The 19,679-nt window shown below is 46.9% G+C and overlaps 1 protein-coding gene across 3 annotated transcripts in view; it reads left to right on the top strand.

Annotated features, from left to right (window-relative positions):
* DLEC1 (DLEC1 cilia and flagella associated protein) overlaps nt 1-19,594 on the top strand; it is a 50,384-nt gene extending 30,790 nt beyond the window's left edge. For all 3 annotated transcript variants that reach the window (XM_088654165.1, XM_088654164.1, XM_088654163.1), the window contains 18 exons: nt 1,169-1,319; nt 1,406-1,516; nt 3,057-3,175; nt 3,432-3,623; nt 6,058-6,125; nt 6,294-6,445; nt 6,972-7,081; nt 7,654-7,724; nt 8,672-8,859; nt 9,818-9,982; nt 10,852-10,974; nt 11,657-11,751; nt 13,498-13,582; nt 14,542-14,736; nt 15,973-16,134; nt 17,403-17,556; nt 18,121-18,241; nt 19,371-19,594. In XM_088654165.1, coding sequence (XP_088510291.1) covers nt 1,169-1,319; nt 1,406-1,516; nt 3,057-3,175; nt 3,432-3,623; nt 6,058-6,125; nt 6,294-6,445; nt 6,972-7,081; nt 7,654-7,724; nt 8,672-8,859; nt 9,818-9,982; nt 10,852-10,974; nt 11,657-11,751; nt 13,498-13,582; nt 14,542-14,736; nt 15,973-16,134; nt 17,403-17,556; nt 18,121-18,241; nt 19,371-19,494 — 2,386 coding nt within the window. In that variant the 3' untranslated portion in view covers nt 19,495-19,594. The remainder of the gene's footprint in view (nt 1-1,168; nt 1,320-1,405; nt 1,517-3,056; nt 3,176-3,431; nt 3,624-6,057; nt 6,126-6,293; nt 6,446-6,971; nt 7,082-7,653; nt 7,725-8,671; nt 8,860-9,817; nt 9,983-10,851; nt 10,975-11,656; nt 11,752-13,497; nt 13,583-14,541; nt 14,737-15,972; nt 16,135-17,402; nt 17,557-18,120; nt 18,242-19,370) is intronic.
* The last annotated feature ends 85 nt before the right edge of the window (nt 19,595-19,679 follow it).

The following is a 19,679-nucleotide window of genomic DNA, read 5'->3' as shown; positions in this document are numbered from 1 at the left end:
ATACTTTTCTGGTAATGATGAGATCTCTCCTCAGTCTCCCAGAGGGCATTTCAAGAGAACATTTCCATCTCTGCTGCAGAAAGGGTCCTATAGCGTTGGTCATGTGGCGCCTGGCAGAAACAGTCCTCTTTACCCAGGCCTTTGGCCATTAAATAAACTATGGTTTGTTAAACCTGGGGTGGGGGTGGGGATGGGACTGTTATTATGATTATTTTATTATGCTGTCTGTTATGCTTTTATTATGTTTTTATTATTGTGTTCCTTAAAACGTGTTCTTAATGTTGTGTACTGCCCAGGGATCTTTTGATAAAGGGTGGTATATGAATTGAAACAACAACAACAATTAATGGGAGTTTGGGCAGCCCAGAGGGAGGGGATGCCCTGTCTCCCCTCTCCCCAGGACCAGCCCTGTCACACAGCAGGGTGCCTGCTGTTTTGCAGTAGAATCAGCAGTCTTGCTGGTTCTTTTACCGGTAGAACTGGGCAGTCCAACTTCTCATACTGAGTGGGCTGCAAGAGTACTTCAATACAGACCCCGCAGGCTGCACACAGCTTTGGGGAGGGGGGGAGCAATGTCAAAATTGGAGGGCACCCCAGCCCTCATGCTGCCTTCCAAAAGCTAGACAAACAAGGTACCAGGCTTTGGGAAGGAGGCACGAGACTGGCAGAGTCCAAGATCCCTCCCAAAGCTGGCTACGTGCTAACTAGGCTTCGGGAAGGAGGTTGAAGGACTCTAGGACCTTGTCAGAGCCCTCACGCCTTCTTCCCAAAGCCCAGCGCCTCGCTTACCCGGCTCTGGGAAGGCAGCACAAGGGCTGCAGGGCGTCAGATGTTGTCATGGACTGCCAAAAAAGACCTTGTTGACCACATGCAGCCATTCAGACACGTGTTGGACCTGTTGAGAAAATTACTTATTGTAGTAGAGAACTTCACCCCCTCTCCCCTGTATCAAAAGGAGTTAGGAACAGGAAAGTTTGGTGCTCTCAGTAGAGGGGCTCCTGTACCTTTGGATGAATGATGCCCAGGCTGCCATCATTGCAGCCTCGGAAGTCTTAAAGGGACACTTGAAGCAGAGAGGGGGCTGAATTTAAAACTGCCCTGCTATGGAAGATAAGCGTTTGTTCACTACCTGCTGCTGGAGCTCATATACTTTTTTTCCTGTTTTCAGTCACATCCTTGTTTTTGTGGAAGTCCAGACTCCCCACGTCTGCCTGCTGTCGAGTCATTTGCATTTTGACCTCTCAGTTGGAATCCCCGCAGAAGCAGCCGTTCATCTTTTTAACCAGACGCTGCTCCCATCGCGCTTCCAGTGGGGCGAGGTCAGTGGTGCGCCTACTCCTGGCTAGTCAGAAGAGCATCCAACTGCCTCCTGTTAACTGACCAGCCTTCCTGATTTGTCCGACAGCTCCTTGGAAGCCAAGCTTCTTCCTGCGAGCTCAGCATCTCTCCGGAAAGTGGCACTTTGGGTCCCAACGAAACGAAGGAATTGCGCGTGGTGATAACGACTAATGTTAAGGTTAGGGTTTTTGTTTTAGAAATACTTGGCTTTCAAAGTGCAGAATAACATTGCGATTGCTGCTTCATTTGTTCATAGACAACCCCCTTGTTTACGACCCCCACAATGGGGTGGGATGCTGATGCTCACCTGACCTCTGGGACCTGTAGCAGTTAGAGTGTTGGACTAGGACTCGGGAGACCAGGGTTCGAATCCTCACTTGGCCACAAAGCTCACCAGTCACTGCCTCTCTGCCTAACCTACCTCACAGGGTTGTTGTGAGGAGGAAAAATGGAGAGGAGGAAAGCCGGAAAGGGGGTTATTGTTTTGTTTTTGTTTTAACTATGTTGTGCTTTTATCCTATATTTTTACCCTGAGATATTCAGATGAAGGACGGTGTATATATTTCAGTAGTAGTAATAATAATAATGATGATGATGATGATGATTAATAATTGCACCACACCAACTTTGCCTCCCCCTCCACACAACCACCTGCAGTGGTTGTCCCCCCCCCCACGCAGTGATGTCCCCCCCCCCACGCTGTCCTCGGCTGCAGTCAAAGAAACAAGAGCTCCTTCTTTCCTAGAACTGGCTTTATCTGCTGCTTCTGTATTTTAACTGCTGCCCTATTTATTTTTTTGCTATTGTTGATTGTTCAAATAATCTTCATTGGATTTTTACTGTGTGCATTTAAACAATTAAAAGCTGCCATGAGCTCTGCAGATGCCATGGGGGGGGGTGAGAGGCAGATAAAAGTGTGTTGAATAATAGTCACCCCAATCTCAAAATGGTGCAAGATTCCAGGCACTCACCCATCTTTCCTTTTGGGGATGAGGCACAGTGGAGGCTGTGGTGTCTCTATGGTATATGGTTTATTTACACATACATACAACCTGAGCCTACGATGGAGGGGCTCACAGCATCAACACCCCGAAAGGCCCTTATTTCTCCCATAGCAGTAGCCTTGGATTCAGACAGACATCAAACCTTGCCCTGCCTCTCTCTCTCTCCTCCCAGCTTGCTGCTTTTTCCTCTGGCTCACGTCACTGCCGCTCTCTGCTTTCTACTCAGGCTCTGTCTTTCTAACGATCCATGAGTTGAGGGAAGGTCCTCTTCCATTTCCCACGTCCCACAGAGCCCCTTCCTTTGTTCTCCTTATATCTCACCATAAGGCTAGCCTGGCTATTCCAGGAATTAGAAGACTTGGTTAGATTTTAACACTTGCTGGACACATTGATTAGAAGGGTCTGGCACACAGATTGACATCCCAAATTCATAACAGTAGCCAAATAAACTACGATTCTTTTTTTTTCCTATGGCAAAATTGGTTTTTGTATTTGTATGGATGTTTCCCCCCACCCTTCAAAAACCTTTCTCCCCTTTTCTTCTTCTTCTTTCATTGCATTCCAATATGTCTGTCATATTAAATGGGTGTGAATTTTTGCCTCTGACTTGGGGGTGTTCCCTCCAGATTTAGTCCTCTTGATGCCATTTGCTCTCTACCCCTCTGGCCCACCGTTGATGATTCTTACACGAAGGTCTAATTCTTTTTCTGCCAGGAGAAACTGAGTAACCTTGCCCTGTGCTGTAGCATTGAAGACATGTTGGATCCCCTATTTCTGGCAATTTCTGGTGAAGTTAAGGGGCTCAGAATCACCTACTCCATACCTTCTGACAGGTGAAGGAAACTTACAGTTAATAGCTTAGTAAAATATAGCTATTAATTACTAGTGGCTGAAAATGACGCTTTCTTTGGATTATATTAGCTAGGGTATAAAGAAGCATTTTACTTGTATTTCCACTAAACTGTTAATGGAAGCCCAATGTAATCGCTCATTTTCACATTCATCTTATCTTTCTTTCGTTATGTATCTGAAAGTGTCTCACTGGCAAACAAGGGAGTCCATTTAGCATCTGTTGCTGTTTCTCTGCAGTGTTGAGGAGCAAAATTCGGATTCTTCTCAAGATCTGATGCTAGACTTCGGCTCGGAAGTAGCGTTGAAAAGTGTGATAAAACACCAGCTAATAATTACCAATCACTCTGAGTTAGCTGCTCTGTTCTCAGTAGGGGTTGAGTATTTCAGCCAACCAGGTCCACTTCCCTCAGATGAACAGGAACAAGATGGGTAAGTCTTAGATCATATATGCAAAAGTCTCTTTGTGGGGGATTGTTTTATAATGGATAAATATTCTCTGTTGTAAGTGTAAGCCTCCTTTACTTCCATTTTGCCCTGATCAGTAGTGAGAATAAATAATATTTACTAATAGAAACTCCAAGTGGCCAAGTGCCTGTTGCTTGCTTTGGGGGCAGCACTGTTGGGGTGGAAGCTCCCTAGATATGCTGAAATATATGTTTGTAAATTAAAAGAAATATATATATATATATTTAGAAAACAAAAACAAAAAGTCCTGACAACAACCTGTGATCTTTCAGGACATGCAAAATATTGACTTGTCAGTTGAGCAAAAACACAAAGGAAAGGAAGCTGGAGGTAGCAGGGGAGCAGAGGCAATAGGCTTCATAAAACCCCTAATATCTTATTTCAAGAGGAAGTAAAGAAAAAAAGTCTTTCCTCTTTCTCTGTCTAGAACCCTACCTTTTACTGTGTAACCACAAAATGCTCAGGTTCCTAAGTCCTCTAGCACTACGTACGAGAAGAAGGAAGCTTGGGGAATTGTCCACATCAAGCTTCCAGAGTGGCTTCCCTATCCCACAAAGGCAACCACAGAGGCTTCTGCAGAACCACCTTGCCTTGATGTGGGGTGGGAAGAAACCGCTCCAGCGGGAAGGTAAACGGAGTTTCCGTGTGTTCTGGTTTCCATCACGGTGTTCTGTTGCGCCAGAAGCAGTTTAGTCCTGCTGACCACATGACCTGGAAAGCTGTCTGTGGACAAACACCAGCTCCCTCAGCCTGAAAGCGAGATGAGCGCCGCACCCTATAGTCGCCTTTGACTGGACTTAACCACCCAGGGGTCCTTTACCTTTAGGGGTACTTTTTACCTACGTCCCATACTTTTACCTTTACCTTCCTTCTAAACACCCGCAATCTGATAAGCACCACAAAGCTCCTGTTAAGAGCACAGAATTGGAGATCCGCTGCAACATTTTGTTGCAGACCTTACTCGTTTTCCTTATTAGGAAACCAGGAACTGCCAACTCAGTGGAATATTATTGGATGAGATGCAAAAACTGGGCCAGTGTTTAGAAAAGCCATCATAGTAGAACAGCCCCATGGTAAATGGTCCCCCCCCCCTTTCTATATAGCGGCCGTGGAGAACCTCTAACCTGTGTGCCATACTCGGTCTGGCATGGGTCCTCATTTGGCCCAGGCCACTTTCCCCTCATGGCACAACCGGCTGCCACGTGACCTCAAGAGGTGGCTGCTGCAAGGGAGAAATGTGTGTGGCAGGTGTCATTGGCGAACTCCTGATCCTTCTCTGGCAAGTGGGGCTTGTGTTTGCCACCTTTTAAATTTGGTGCCACCTTCCAGAACTGGCTGCACTCCAAAGTTCCCCAACCGGGAATCCCCAGGTGCAGCTAGATATCTGTTGAAAGCACAGCTATCAACACCAATCAGCTAATTGGCATTGGCTGCAGGGCGAGAATGTTACTTGCCCCCAAATGGAAAGAAGCAGAAGTCTCATCTAAGGAAGAATGGATACAAAAACTTGCGGAATATGCAGAAATGGTGTAACTTACCAGAAGAATAAGAAATTGAGATAACATTTTATTTTATTTTTACAAAAGAATGGAAATGGTAGATTATATATTTACAGATAAATTATAAACAGATAAAAACATTGGCAGAATTATTGTAATAACCTGCAGTTTTTTGTAAGAGTATATATTTAAAGAAGATGAGTAAATTAAGTTAATTTGGATATGCAGAAGATAATAAAAACAAATATAAGGAACCTCAGAAAGAGGGGGAAGGAAGTCAAGTTTTGAAACGTCAAAATGATTGTAAAATTAGTGAAATGTACAAACTTGATAAGGATATATATGTAAATGGCACTGACTGCAACCTTCCACTGGGATTGAAAATGCAAAGAAAGAAAGAAAGAACTGGGAGTGTACTCTCTAGTGTGCTTCTGGGTTTTTCCATTGAAATTGGGTCACCCGGCACCATGGTAAAGTTGGAAGGTATCCTGAGGGTCATCTAGTCCAACCCCCTGCAATGCAATGGGTGGCTACACTCACCTGCCATAGTGACCTAGCAGGGTGGGCTTGCTCTAGCCTGCTGGTTGGAGCTTGCTCTCCATCCTTGTCACATAATCTAAATGTGGCATGGCTCACTTAATCCAGCTGCTTTCCCATGTGAGGAAAGCTGATATTGGGAGGAAAGCTGATATTATACCCCTTTTAAAGATGGGTAACTAAGTCTGAACGATAATCATTTTCAGTAGTAAATATTGATTCACCCAGCTGGCCTCAGGCTAACACAGCTGTGCTGGTTGGAGCAAGCTCTGGAGGGTACCGGGCTCTTGAAAACTTAAAGCATGACATCTTAAGAAATCCCTGCACCCTTCAGAGTTCTCACAGAGACATCTTTTTCCAAGATCCTCCAAAGCTGTCGTGGAAACCCCAAGACGAATAACGAGGCAGGCCGCAAAGAGGAAACAATCAGGTAGGCAGAGTCTGGCATTGCTATCTTTTCAGATGCATTGTGGGTAAGGGGGGGAGCAATGCAGGGATAAATTGAAAAAAGTGCCGCTGGATGTGATCTGACCAGAGGCTCTCCTCTTCCAATCCCATTGCCTTGCTGTCAAACTGTTCATGTGCTCTGGTCTTACAGCCTTCAGAGCTGCCATGCTGTCTCACGGAAAGGGAGTGACTTTCCACGTACACCCCTCTGTGGGGATCCTGAAGGCCTTCGAGGAGCTTGTGGTCAATATAACGGCTTATAACAACATGTGGGGGCAATACCACGACACCCTCATCTGTAAGGTGGGTGGTCCAGGGGTTGCAGCTCTGAGCTGGAGGTTGGGAAGACTGAAGCTTAACTGAGAGTTCAGCATCATTGAGCAGAGTGGGGTTTGCTTTCTTGTAAGCATGCATAGGAATGTGCAGAAAGTCTGTGCCCCCCCCCCTTACTAGAGGATGAGCCCCCACTGCACTAAGGGTAACTTAACTTCCAAGGAAATGGGTGTATGAGTCCCTGGTGGGTGGCATAGTTCGCACCCAAGGAGTTTGGAGCTCAGAATGACGGACACTTTGTGGTTTGCTTGGGCTTTGTCTGGGTGTGGGAAGAGGAGCTGTACACTGAGCCTTGTTCACGAGGTTGTGACAAGCGACGGACCAGCTGTGCCGCATCTGAAGGTGTGCACATTCCCTTCAGTGCAGTCAGTTATCTGCAATAAGCAAGTGCTTTCTTGCTTGCAAAAGGAAGGAATGCCTGAGAATCATTTGTCTCCAAGGACACCTCAGGATTTAGCAGCTAGGTTCCATTCAAAATATTTCTTTCTCTGTACAGGTGGGGGAATCAGAGCCGATGTTGATCCCCATCCAAATGACTGTGAAAGGCTGCCCAATCTTCTTGCAGATGACTGGACCCAGCCATCCAATGCCCACGCCTGTAATCCGGTATAATAATAGTAATATATTACTTACACTCCAGCCATCTAACTGGGTTGCCCCAGCCCCTCTAGAAGGCTTCCAACAAAATATAAAAACACAGTGAGACATCAAACGTTAAAAACTTCCCGATACAGGGCTGCCGTCAGGTGTCTTCGGAAAATCAAGCAGTTGTTTATCTGTTTGACATCTGGTGGAAGGGCATTCCGCAGGGTGGGCACCACTACCAAGAAGGCTCTCTGCCTTCTGATAGAAACCTACCTGCTCTTCGCAAGGCAGTTGAGGCTGTGTCTGCATTCAGGATGGGCAAAACCTTGTCCATATTTGGTCCCTGTTCAGTTTCTCATTTTCAGATCTTAAGTGCAGTTCTCCACATTGGTTTGTAAATTGTCAAAAGTGTGACTTAAGGAGGTTCACCTGTCTTGTCAGAATTCCCAGAATTCTGACCAGTTCCCAGCAGTTCCCAGCTGTCCCGGAGGAGAGCAGAGCCCTGTGGCAGAGGCATGCCCCCTTCAAAAGAAAGACCCAGAACGTAGACTTAAGTGATGCATACCCAGATGACCCCCCTTTTTCTTCACCAGGTTTGGGGCCCACATCTCTGGAGGGGATACAGTCTCGCGGTACGTCCGGCTCAACAACCCCACTCCCTTTGGTAAGCGAAGAGGATGTTTGTCCTTTGTGAGAAGCATTGTAGCAAAAGCAGTGATCCTGTTTCCAACCCAAGAGTTGCATTCAGTTCTGGGCAGCTTCCAGCACCGAGTGGGGCCAGAGGCAGAGCAATAAACGTACATTAGTTCCTTTGCACAGCAGGCTGCTTTCTGCTGTGCAGATATTAATGCACCCCTCTCTGTCCATCCATCCAGCCAAGCAAGGAGCGTTATCAGAGTCCAAGGGCACTTTTCAGCAAGGCAAAAACACTAGGGTGAGGGAGGGGAGTTCCAGGCACCAGGCAGACCCCCGGAGCAGGTCACATTTGTCTCATGGGCCTGAGTTTCCCCACTTCTGCATTACAGTGTTTTTGTTGCTGCAATCATGGCAAAGGCCCAGTAGCAACCTGTTCCAGTAGGAAGCTTTTGATCTCCTTTCACTGAGCCCTCCTTGCCTTTGTGGGGATACTGAATGAGCTACAAGAAGTGATCCTGGCAGTTTTGGAATTTGCATGTTGACCGACAGCAGTTCGAGGCTCCATGCGGTCCCATAGGCAGAGGTTTTGTCGTGAACATCCCAGGGCCACTTCTGTGGTCTGAGAACTTTCCCCTGCTCGCCTGCTTCCAATGTTGCCTTTGCACCCTTGAGGATTAGAAACCTGCTTTAAAAGGAAAGAAAGCTGAGGTTTTTAGGTCGCTGCGTTCTACACCAGTCCCAGTGCATTGTAGCATTGCACACAGCTTTGACTGAGACATGCTGTTCAGCAGTGTGCAAGGTTTCTCGTCTGTGGCGCTTGCCTGGTCACAGTTATTTCACGCGTGCGAGACATCATCTAACGTTGCCCTTGCAGATGGATGAACATGCAGATACAAGCTCAACCTTGGTTATAAATCCTTAGCAACTCGTGAGTTTCTTTCTGCATCCCCCACCCCACCCCCTTTCTCAATCCAGACATTCGAATGGACTGGGAAAGTTATAACCAGGATAAAGATGACGACAAGCTGGTGGACCTCTTGGTCTTCTACGGAGCTCCTTTTCCCGTTAGAGACATCGACGGCAATGAGATTGAAGTCCTCTGGGAGACTGAAACACCTCCAGAGAAAGTGGATTGCACTGACGGATCTCTCAAGGAGAAACCGGTAGGGATCTATTGTGCAGATTTTCCTTAAAGGCACTTTCCCTCAGGAAGGCGCCTTGCATGCAGCTCTTGAATACGAGCAAGAATGCTCACATGAGTGCGTGCAATTCAACACAAATGTTCTTTACAACTCTCCTTCCTTCCAGTTGCATTATCATTCAGTGGTGTTGCTTTCCAGGCTTGAAGCTAGAGCAGGCTTCTCCATCCTAGTGAGCACTAGGTGTTGTTGCACCTCTGACCCCCTCATCCCGGACAATTAGATTATTTGATTTCTATATTTAAAATATATCTAAGTGGTGGACCAAAAACTGAAGCAACAACAAACAGTCTTAAAATATTACAAAAAGACACAGCTACATATAAAAATGCTATATTAATACAAAGTTGCTAATCTATACAATGTGTGACCAGAACGTTCGGTGGATGGTCACAGAAATCAGACAGCGAGAAATATTCGAATATACAGTCGGCATCAGAAACCCATGAAATGCTCCCAGTTGTGTATGGAGATTAAGATGTAACTGGAAAGACAGTGTATGAGTGGTTTAAGCGTTTCTGTGAAGGGCGACAACATCCGGAGGGAAACCAGGTTGGGAAAGGCCAGACCTAGAGAGTTTTGCATAGGGCTGTGGCTGCGCTTCCAATTGTTGTTTTGCTTTAAGACGAGGAAACCACAAGGCCAGGTTCAGACATCATGACATCTTGGAGGTGCAGCAAGAGCAGCAGATAACGTAGGAGCAAAGGAGACACCATAGTTTGTTTTTAACTGTGGTTTAATGTTCCATGCGGACCAGGCCAACCTGGATGGAGTTGCAGAGAATCAACATTTTCTCCTGGGATGAAGGCCCATTGTGTGGGTTATGGCACCATCTGTCATCCAGAGGCAGAACATGCAAGCTATTTTTATGTAGTTTCCTCCCTCTCTGATCCTTCACAACCTATATTTTTCATTGCCATAGAGTCTGGGTGCAATTTTGGAGTACGACGAAGGAGGAAGCAGTAGCAGCAACAGCGATGATGACACTTGGCAACCGACCGTCCTCAAGAAAATAATCTCAGTGGTAATCCGGCCCCACGAGGGAGTGCCCTCTGACTACCCTTTCTGCATCACTCCCAAGCAAGTGGTATGTTCTACCTTGCCCTCCTGTGACCTTGGAAGCCAAGGGGTGAAAAGATGGGAGGGAGGGAGGAGAGGCTTTCAACACGAGAAAGGACTTGGGGGGGGGGGGGGAGTTTCATGTATTTATGAATCCTTCCCTGTGTTCTTTGAATAGAATAGAACAATAGTAGTAAATAAATAAATAAATTAATAATAATAAATAATAATAATAATAATAATAATAATAATAAATAATATACCACCCATCTGACTGGGTTGCCCCAGCCACTCTGGGCAGCTTCCAACAGTATATAAAAACATAACGAAACTTCAAACATTAAAAGCTTCCCTATACAGGGCTGCCTTGAGATGTCTTCTAAAAGTCAGATGGTTGTTTATTTCTTTGAAATCTGTTGGGAGAGCGTTCCACAGGGCAGGCTTTTTGTTTATTATTATGTTATTCAAAACAAGGCGATTGAAGTGGTTGGATTCTGGAGTTCAGGATATCACAAGTATGGGGGGGGAGGAGTTACTTCTTTTGAATGCTTATCCGTATAAAACACTCCCCATAATAGTCTATTTCGCGCTATGTGGTGGAGCATTTAAGAACGCGTTCCCTCCACCTCTTACAATCTCAGTTTTGCGGGCTCCATATATTTAGAAAACTGGTTCTCTTCAGGAACAGGACACAAGGTTGACCCTAGGCAGCTGGGGTTCAAAACACAACCTTTCCTCTCTCCCCAAAAATCAGAATATTTTTGAAGCCTCCCTAGCTTCGCAAGTTGTTTGCCACATATGGAGGAGGGGGCGGCTGTTTCGGAAATACAAACCTCAAGCCCCCCCTGGATATGCAGAACCACCTGCTAATGTTCCTAATCAGCTGTTTGTGCCCAGGTGGTCCCCGCAGGTGGTGCTTCTGCCATCCACATTTCCTTCACTCCGCTGATGCTGCCAGAGATCATCAATAAGTTTGAATGCGAAGGTTTTGCCCTTGGCTTCATGAGCCTGGATAGCAGGGTATGGATAAGAGAAGACCCCCTTTCCTTTCCCTCCTCATCCATCCCATCCCTTCCCATCCCACCCGACTTCTCTCTTTTCCAGCTTTGTTGTGTCCCTTAGGCTTTGTCCAGCACCCTGCTCTCGCCGCCCTACCCAAACTAACACCCACTTGCCACCACCATGTGTCATCCTACCCAAATTGTCCTCCCCAAATAGAGAGAAGGTGTGCTGTTTTTCAGGGCAGCCCATGAGCATAAGCCAGATTCATTCCCTGAGTCTTCCCTAGTGGCCCAACCAGATAGGCAGATAGGCAGGCTAGGCAGCTGCTCATGGTGACACAGCCCCATCACCTCTTATCAGGCCAGAAGCCTCGCATGGGTCCAGTTTCTTGCATCGCTGCTCCATGGGCAGCTCTTTCCACAAACTGAGATGGTAACCTGGGGTCCCTGGCAACCTTGCAGTGCAAACAAAGCCATTTTCTTCCAAGTGGAAACCATCTTGGGAAGCCCCACCTCGCCATCCAAAGTGCTCTGGCCGTGGCAGGTCCTGCCTGTCCCCCGCGCCCAAGAACAGCCGTAGCCCAAATCGAACTGCAACCCAAATTAAGCCCAGCCCCATCCCATCGCTCGGAGGAGGCTCAGTGTGGCTCTAAGTGCCCACAACGGACCACCGTTGATACCTTTTTATTCCGCTCCACCAGATGATTCGGAACGTCCCTGGGAAAGTAACTCGGGGAGACGGCTATGCCGTCGCGCCTCTGCGGATTGACCTGCAAGCCTTTGTCAAGCCTGCTTTGTAAGTGCCATACCTGAAGCGATGGGGTGGATTTTGGGACAGAGTGAGTGGTGGGTGCTCACAGCTGCACAAGCAGATAATAATAGTAATAATTTATTATTTATACCCCGCCCATCTGGCTGGGTCTCCCCAGCCACTCTGGGCGGCTTCCAACAGAAAAATAAAACACAGTGATCTATTAAACATTAAAAGCTTCCCTAAACAGGGCTGCCTTCAGATGTCTTCTAAAAGTCTGGTAGTTGTTTTTCTCTTTGACATCTGATGGGAGGGCGTTCCACAGGGCAGGTGCCACTACTGAGAAGGCCCTCTGTCTAGTTCCCTGCAACTTGACTTCTTGCAATGAGGGAACCACCAGAAGGCCCTCGGTGCTGGACCTCAGTGTCCGGGCAGAACGATGGAGGTGGAGATGTTGGGTGGTGAAGGGCACCTCCTGGAATGGCCAGTATGCCTCACGACTGGGATGATAATCTGATCATCCAGAACAGAGGCAGGACTCTCTTGTCACCATTTTTGGATTAATGCTGCCAGAAGAGAGTGCTCGCTTGGGTTCCTTAAGGGGCTGGAAACCTGGTTTCGTGCTTCCATTTCCTGAAAGAGAGTGGCGTTAGCTCACCTTGAACCCTGGGAATCTACAGAGCTGATGGGCCAGAGGGAACTTGAGCAGAGCCCAAAGCTTTCCCAAAATGGAGCTGGGGTTCTTTCTGCTAGGCAAATACACTTTTTTTTATAAAAAAACACAATAAAATCTCAATCCTATTTTGTCTTTTATGAACTCCTTTGCAGCTTTGAGATTTACTGCTTTATTCGTTTTATGGTTGCTTTAGCTAAAGGAGAAATGAACTGCGTTTCATTCGTAAACTGCTCTGCTGCTATTATTAAAAGGTGGCAACAAATGAACGTCATAAAATAACACCCGTACTAAATACAAGCAATGAATAAAATTATGGCTACAGTAGAAGGGCAGGGATGATGGGAGTTGTAGTCCAAGAGAGGGAGGGGGGACAGACTGGAGAGTCTCCTTCAACCCCAGGCCAGAGATTCCTCAGCTCTGACTTTAAAACCTCAAGTAGAAGATACACCAGGGGTCCCCAGACTTACCGGCGTTTGGGCCGGTTCCCACCGCGCCGATCGCGCGGCGGGCCGGAGGACGGGGGAGCGCGCGCCTGTGAGGGCCGGCGGGCGGGGGAGTGCGCGCCCGTGTGCATGCGCACGGGCGCTTACTGGTGCGGCGGCGCGCTTCCAGGGTGGAAAAAGCACCGAAAATCCGTTGTGCGCATGCGTATGGGCCTCCCCCGACCCGGAAGTGCACCAGAAATGACCTCTTCCGGGTCGGGAGAGGCCCATACGCATGCGCACAAAGGATTTTCGGCGCTTTTTTCCCAACCCGGAAGAGCGCTGCGCGCCGTAAGAGCGGGCGGCGGGGGTCGTCGCGGGCCGGATTGGCAGGCCAATTGGGCCGCATCCGGCCCCCGGGCCATAGTCTGGGGACCCCTGAGATACACAAAAGTTGGCTCTTTCCTCCTCTTATAGGCCACAATGACTGAGACAGCTGTGCATGGGGTTGCAGCCTAGTGCAAAGTTTATGGACTTGTTCATAATTCTGCTATAAGAGCTTATTGAAAGCAGTCCAGAGCCAAGCTCGGTGGGCATGCTCTAGTCTACACTGAATGTGCCACATATAATCCCATTAGTGAGTTACACTCCTGCTTAGAAAAGACTGAACAGCCTTTTGTTTTCTTCCTGCAGGCTAACTGCCGAGATGGATCATGAGAGCGGATTGGTGTTTCACGCTCTGGCCAGTGCCCTTATCCCAGATGAGCCCCTCATGGGCGTAAGTGGTCCCGATTACTTTCCTACTTTTGAGACCCTCGAAGAGTTGTCTCTTTCCTCACAGAACAGGCACCCCCAAACTGCGGCCCTCCAGATGTTTTGGCCTACAACTCCCATGATCCCTAACTAACAGGACCAGTGGTCAGGGAGGATGGGAGCTGTAGTCCAAAACATCTGGAGGGCCGAAGTTTGGGGGTGCCTGTCACAGAACAAGGCTCTGAAAGTGCACCATGAAACAGTCACACTCGGAATCCAGTGTGGGGATGCACTGTAAGGGAAATGCAGTCACCTGGGGATGTGAAGCGGGTTTTTGATCATTTGTTTCTCAACACTTCCCCGCAAATCACTTAGCAACTAACAATTAAGCACTGGCGTGCAACAAGAAAAAATGCTTTTGGGCTGTTACAGTGGGACCTCGACTTACGAGCGGAAAAAGTGGCCGCGCGCTTACGATTTTTCCGACATCCGAACGGAAAACCCGTTCACAGCTAGATGCGGTTTCCTAGACTTACGAGTTTTTAGATGCGGTTTCCTCGACTTACGAATTTGCCGTTTCCAATGCATTCCTATGGGAAACCGTTTTTCCTATGGGAAACTCGACCTACGAGTGTGCATTCGGAACGGATTAAATTCGTAAGTCAAGGTCCCACTGTATGTATTTCCCAGCACCGCAGATATATGCAGCTGTGTGTGAGTTGAATGCACATAATATATTATATAATATAATATAATATAATATAATATAATATAACATAACATAATATAACATAATATATTATATATATACCGCCCTATACCCAGGGGTTTCGGGGCGGTTCACAGAATAAAATCATAATTAAATAATAAAAATAATTCAATAATTTTTTTAAAAAACCAATAGCCCTCCCTTACAAAAAGCACATTTTAAAAGGCCATAGAATGTATGCCCTTTTATGTACATGCTCTCTCTCAATCCTTTAGGTACTGACACAGTCAGCCACAACCCTCAACCTGAAGCTCACCAACAACACAGAGACTCCTCTGTCCTTCAAGCTGGTTTTGACGACGCCCTTCTCCATGTCTGGCGTGGACCCCAAGAAGAACCTGAAGATCCCCCCCAGTGACAGTGAAGACGGGGGGCAGCACCTTTTACTCTATCCTCTGGAAAATATGCTGGTAGGTTCATCTTCAAGCCTTAACCGGCAGCTTATAGGCACCATGGATTGGATGCAGACTAAGTTAAACTTGAGCCCCATTGCTTTCACTGGTGCCGAAGTTCTAGTATAAAGAAATAGTGACACAGACCAGGGATGGAGACCAGGGATTCTGATTAGAAGCATAAGCCATTTTGCAAGGAAGTTTTACTATTTAAACTACCCCAGCTTGAAGTGAGAACCCCGTCAAAGAAAAGGAGAGAACTATCCAATGTCTATTTAGTCATTATTACTTACTTAATACCGTCTTTATTAGTTAAAACAATCGTATAGATAAAAACAGTTTAAAGCAGAGGCAACACACGCATAGAATCAGTTCAAATCCAAGATCCCGACTGGGATAAAGCCTTCAGAAGGTATGTTGAAAGAGGAACGTCTTTAGCAGGAATCAGAAAGGCAACAGAGAAGGCGCATGCCTGATACGCAGTGGCAGGGAGTGCTAAAAGATAAATGCCACCGCACTGAAGCACCCTCCTTCTCACTTGTTGCATTTGAATTTTTAAATTGCATTTAGTCCCTTCAGTTCAAACTCACAGTGTTTGCAGGTCAAAAGAGGGCCCCTTTTTTAAAAGTAGGAACCTGTTTGCACTGATTGATTAGCATCAATATGGTAACCGAACAAACCAGAATGACTGGCTTGGCTTCTTCTGTTGTCTTCTATGTGAAGAGTTCTGTGTAGTTCAAGAGCCTGTTCATCTGCTCACTGAGAGAGGTTGGTCCAGTAAAAGATAATGACATGGTGTTTTACTGGACTGCAATACCTCATATTTCATATGAACCTACCCGAACGCCGAGGTCATCCTCTGAGGCCCTTATTTGTGTGTCTCCTCCATGAGAGGTCCAAAGGGCAGCAACATGAGAACGGGGCCTTCTCTGCAGTGGCTCCCCATCTGTGGAATGCTCTCCCCAGGGAGGTTTGCATGGCACCTTCATTATACACCTTTAGGCGCCAGGCAAAAACGTTCCTCTTCAACTAGGCCTTTGGTTGATTGACATCCAATGCCCTTTTAAAATGTTTTTTTTGGGGGGGGGTGTTATTAGGTTGTTTGTTTTTATTTTGATTATGTATTTTGTGTTTTTACGGTATGAGATCTGCAGGTATGGGGCAGTATACAAATTTTAATAATAATGTACAGCACATCATTTTCCCTGCAAACATGGTTCTGTCATTAACACATTTGGCCTGGCTTACATGTAGGTAAAGGTGTCATTCCTTACATCCCTGGAGTTACTAACCTACCAACATCTCCCGGAAGACCAGTTCCTGCCTGGGCTTCAAGTGCTACAGCTTGAAAACGGAGACAAAGTACTAGAGTTTAAGCAAAATCTCGTCATTGAATACAGTAACAAAGCAACCCAGGTATGCGGATTGATGTCAGTGAACCGAAAGTTCAGGGGAAAAAAAGATTCCAAGGGCTTCTCAATGTCATATGGGAGCTACCCCATAGTGGCGGAGCTTCGTGCCTACCCCATTCAACCACTATTGGGCAAGAAGCTGTATTTACTGCAGCAGGGCTCCCCACTACAGCGGTACCTCGACTTACGAAGACAATCCGTTCTGTGGCCGTCTTCGTAAGTCGAGGTTTTTGGATGTCGAAGCACGCGGTCGGCGCATGCAGGACGCGCAGGGCGAAGAGACTTCTGGGGTTGTCGACTTCGGAAGTCAAAACCTTTGGAAGTCGAATCATTTGGATGTCGAGGTATGACTGTACACACATTTTGCTTATGGGTGTAGGGGCCCAGAACGTTAACCCCTACGTATGCCGGGTGTCGCCTATACTTTAAAATAAATCAATATATTCCCATGCTTGCATTGATATATTGCCTCTAACTGCTTAAGCCCACTTTACCACATATTGTTTCAACCCTCTTTCATATTTTAATGTTATTTTATATACACCTTTGGCAGGACAGGTTTACTACCCCCAGACCAGTTACTAGTCTTCTGAACCTTTTTAGTTTTTAGGTACAAGTTTGATCTTTAAGAGGGGTGGGTGGCTGAGCAGACGTACCTGCCTTGCCGTACCCACTTCTTTTTTTGGCCAGAAATATGGACTGCCAAACTGAATTGCGTGCAAGAGCAACAAGGTCTCCCTGATTGCAGCAGTGTCTGGCTGTGCATAGAGCTGATTGGCTTACACTTGGCACGGTTAGGAAGCTGTTGCTCAGAGAAGCAGTCTTAAAATTTCTGTTTTTACCCTGCAGCAGAAAGAAACAAAACCCCAGAAAACACTGGCTCCTGTGTGGAGGTCCATCTGAATGTATTTTATGGTTAGGTTGGATCCTGGTTAACCACTCGTGCTGGCAGAAATGCTTACCCAGCTTGGGAGAGTTATATTTGGACTGGGGAAGGACTGTGTAATCCCACAACTCACCCCCAGAATTTTAGCGGTTATTTTATAAGCATCCATTTAGTTGGCATTGGCCCTCAAAGAGATCTGATGTCCACACCTGAAAGCTGCACTAGAAATGCTCTGGGATGCTTACACCAAGCTAGCTGCACACCTTACGTATACGGGCAATTACTATAGATCAGCTCTGGCCTATCGTCTTCCCAGTCTGCTTTGCCTTGTCAATGCAGAATTCCTCCTTGATCAAAGGCTCTTTCCTTGTTTTATACCTTTGCAGGCATTGCCCATGGCTGCATACCTCACTGTCCCAGTACTTGGGCTCTCTTGTGACACTATTGATTTTGAAACCTGCCTCGTTAATCAAACGAGGTCCGAAGCTGTCCTTGTGATGAATACAAGCGGATGCAGAAGCTACTGGACAGCTTTGCTGGGTAAGAGAAATTGGGAGGTTGACATCTCCCACTCTGTTAAGAAGGCTCCTGTGCTTGGAAGCTGCACTGTGAGAATGTCCATTTATTTTTTAACAAAATCATAGAATCTGTTTAATTTAGAACATTTGCAGATCTCCTTTGTGCAAAAAAAAAAAGGGAGCTCATTGTGTTACTGGTACATTAGAATGATAATCAAGGACACTCATTTGCAAACTGAGGTGTATTTTTGAAACAATTTTGGATAAATTAGAGCAGGCATTGGCAACCTCTGTCCCGTGGGCCGGATGCGGCCCACGGAGGCCACTTATCCGGCCCACGAGCTGCCTGGTCACTGAGCCGCCCCCTCGGCATGTCCCCGCTCCCCGCCACGTAAAACCGGTGCAGCACGGTGCGGAGACTCGCCGAGTGGTGCTGAAAATGGCATGTGCGCACGCATATAGATGCCAGAAACAGTGTCTGGACATGCCCAGACGCCCGAAATCGCTTCTGCGCATGTCAGGGCATGCGCAGAAGCGGAAATCGCTTCTGCGCCTGTGTACAACTTTTGCTCTTTCACTCTTACAGATAAAAATGAGCGGCACAAAGAACCTGAAGTGTTTTCCATCTCCCCAAATAATGGCATTCTTGAAGCACATCAAAGTAGTGTTCCTACCAAAACACTTCTGGTGGTTCGCTTCACCCCAAGGTAGGCCATGAAGCGAGTTAATGTTCTGCATTGCTTTTGTAGGGTTACCACCAAAGCTGCCAACTTGTTTAAAAAACCAGGGTGGGCTTTCTGAAACCATGTTTCCTCATATTTCAGCTGTAATGGCTGCATTCATAAGCACTTCCTCTGCTAATTTCTGCAGTTCACGCTACAGTGGGGAGGTAGCTGGAACAGAATTGTTTTCCATACAAAGGGGTAACCTATGGGTCTTCCGTGTACAAGAAAGCAGTGGCTGCAGAAGTATCCTAGGGCAGGTGGGCTCCCTGGCTCAGAGAGCAATAAAGGTAAAGGGACCCCTGACCATTAGGTCCAGTTGCGAACGACTCTGGGGTTGCGACAGTCATCTCGCTTTACTGGCTGAGGGAGCCGGCGTACAGCTTCATGTGGCCAGCATGACTAAGCCGCTTCTGACGAACCAGAGCAGCGCACGGAAACGCCGTTTACCTTCCCACCAGAGCGGTACCTATTTATCTACTTGCACTTTGAACTGCTAGGTGGGCAGGAGCTGGGACTGAGCAACGGGAGCTCACCTCGTCACGGGGATTTGAACCACCGACCTGCTGATTGGCAAGCCCTAGGCTCTGTGCTTTAACCCATAGCGCCACCCGCGCCACCCAGAGAGCAATACTTGCATATTAAATATAAATTGTGTCAAGGAGCTAGAATTAGGGCACATTGCAAAACAAGGGTTACTAACCCCTCCAGATGTTGGGATTCTGAAGTCCAGTTACCAGCAACCGCTGGAGGGTGAGTTAGCTCTGCCCAAAAGACTTGAGGCAGATACAGCAGCAAGTTTTCTTTATCCACTTGTGTGTGTGGGGGGGGGTTAAAATCAGGAGTGCAACACAGCTGGTATACAAAGATTTTAACTAGCAGAGTACCACATAAATTAAGAACGAGCTTAATCCTGCTGCTTCTACCTTCCATAATATAGAGTAACTGCATACATTCAGGGCTTCCTGCCATGCTGCATCAGTGTTTGTGGCTGGAGATCCCTCTGGGAGAGGAGTTTAAATGTATGTGGCTTGACATCACCACTAGTAAGCAGCTGCAAAACTAGCAGGCCTCCACCAGCCTTCCTGGATTGTGTTACTTTCCCTTTAAACAGGGAGGATGTGGAATATCAAACCGTAATCACAGTTGTTGGTATGCTGGGAGAGGCACCCTGCCTGCTCTACGTCCGGGGAACAGGATCTTACGATGAGAAGTATGAAGAAATGCGCAAAACGTAAAGCGCCCAACCAGTTTTCCAGTTGCCACAAGTGGCTGTAAGTAGGTTTACCTGGTTTTGGAGATGTATAGTAGAAAATAAAAAGCCATTATTTCTGTTGACTTGAGTGTGAAGGCTTGATTAAGAAGCTGAGCCATCAAATTTAAAATAGAATGTTAACACGATCCTAAGAGAGGTGAGCTAGTG

Source organism: Zootoca vivipara, chromosome 11 (assembly GCF_965207765.1).
Source record: "Zootoca vivipara chromosome 11, rZooViv2.hap1.1, whole genome shotgun sequence".
Lineage (NCBI taxonomy): Eukaryota > Metazoa > Chordata > Lepidosauria > Squamata > Lacertidae > Zootoca > Zootoca vivipara.
The sequence above is the reverse complement of the archived record's forward strand: the minus strand, read 5'-3'. Positions and strand labels throughout refer to the sequence as shown.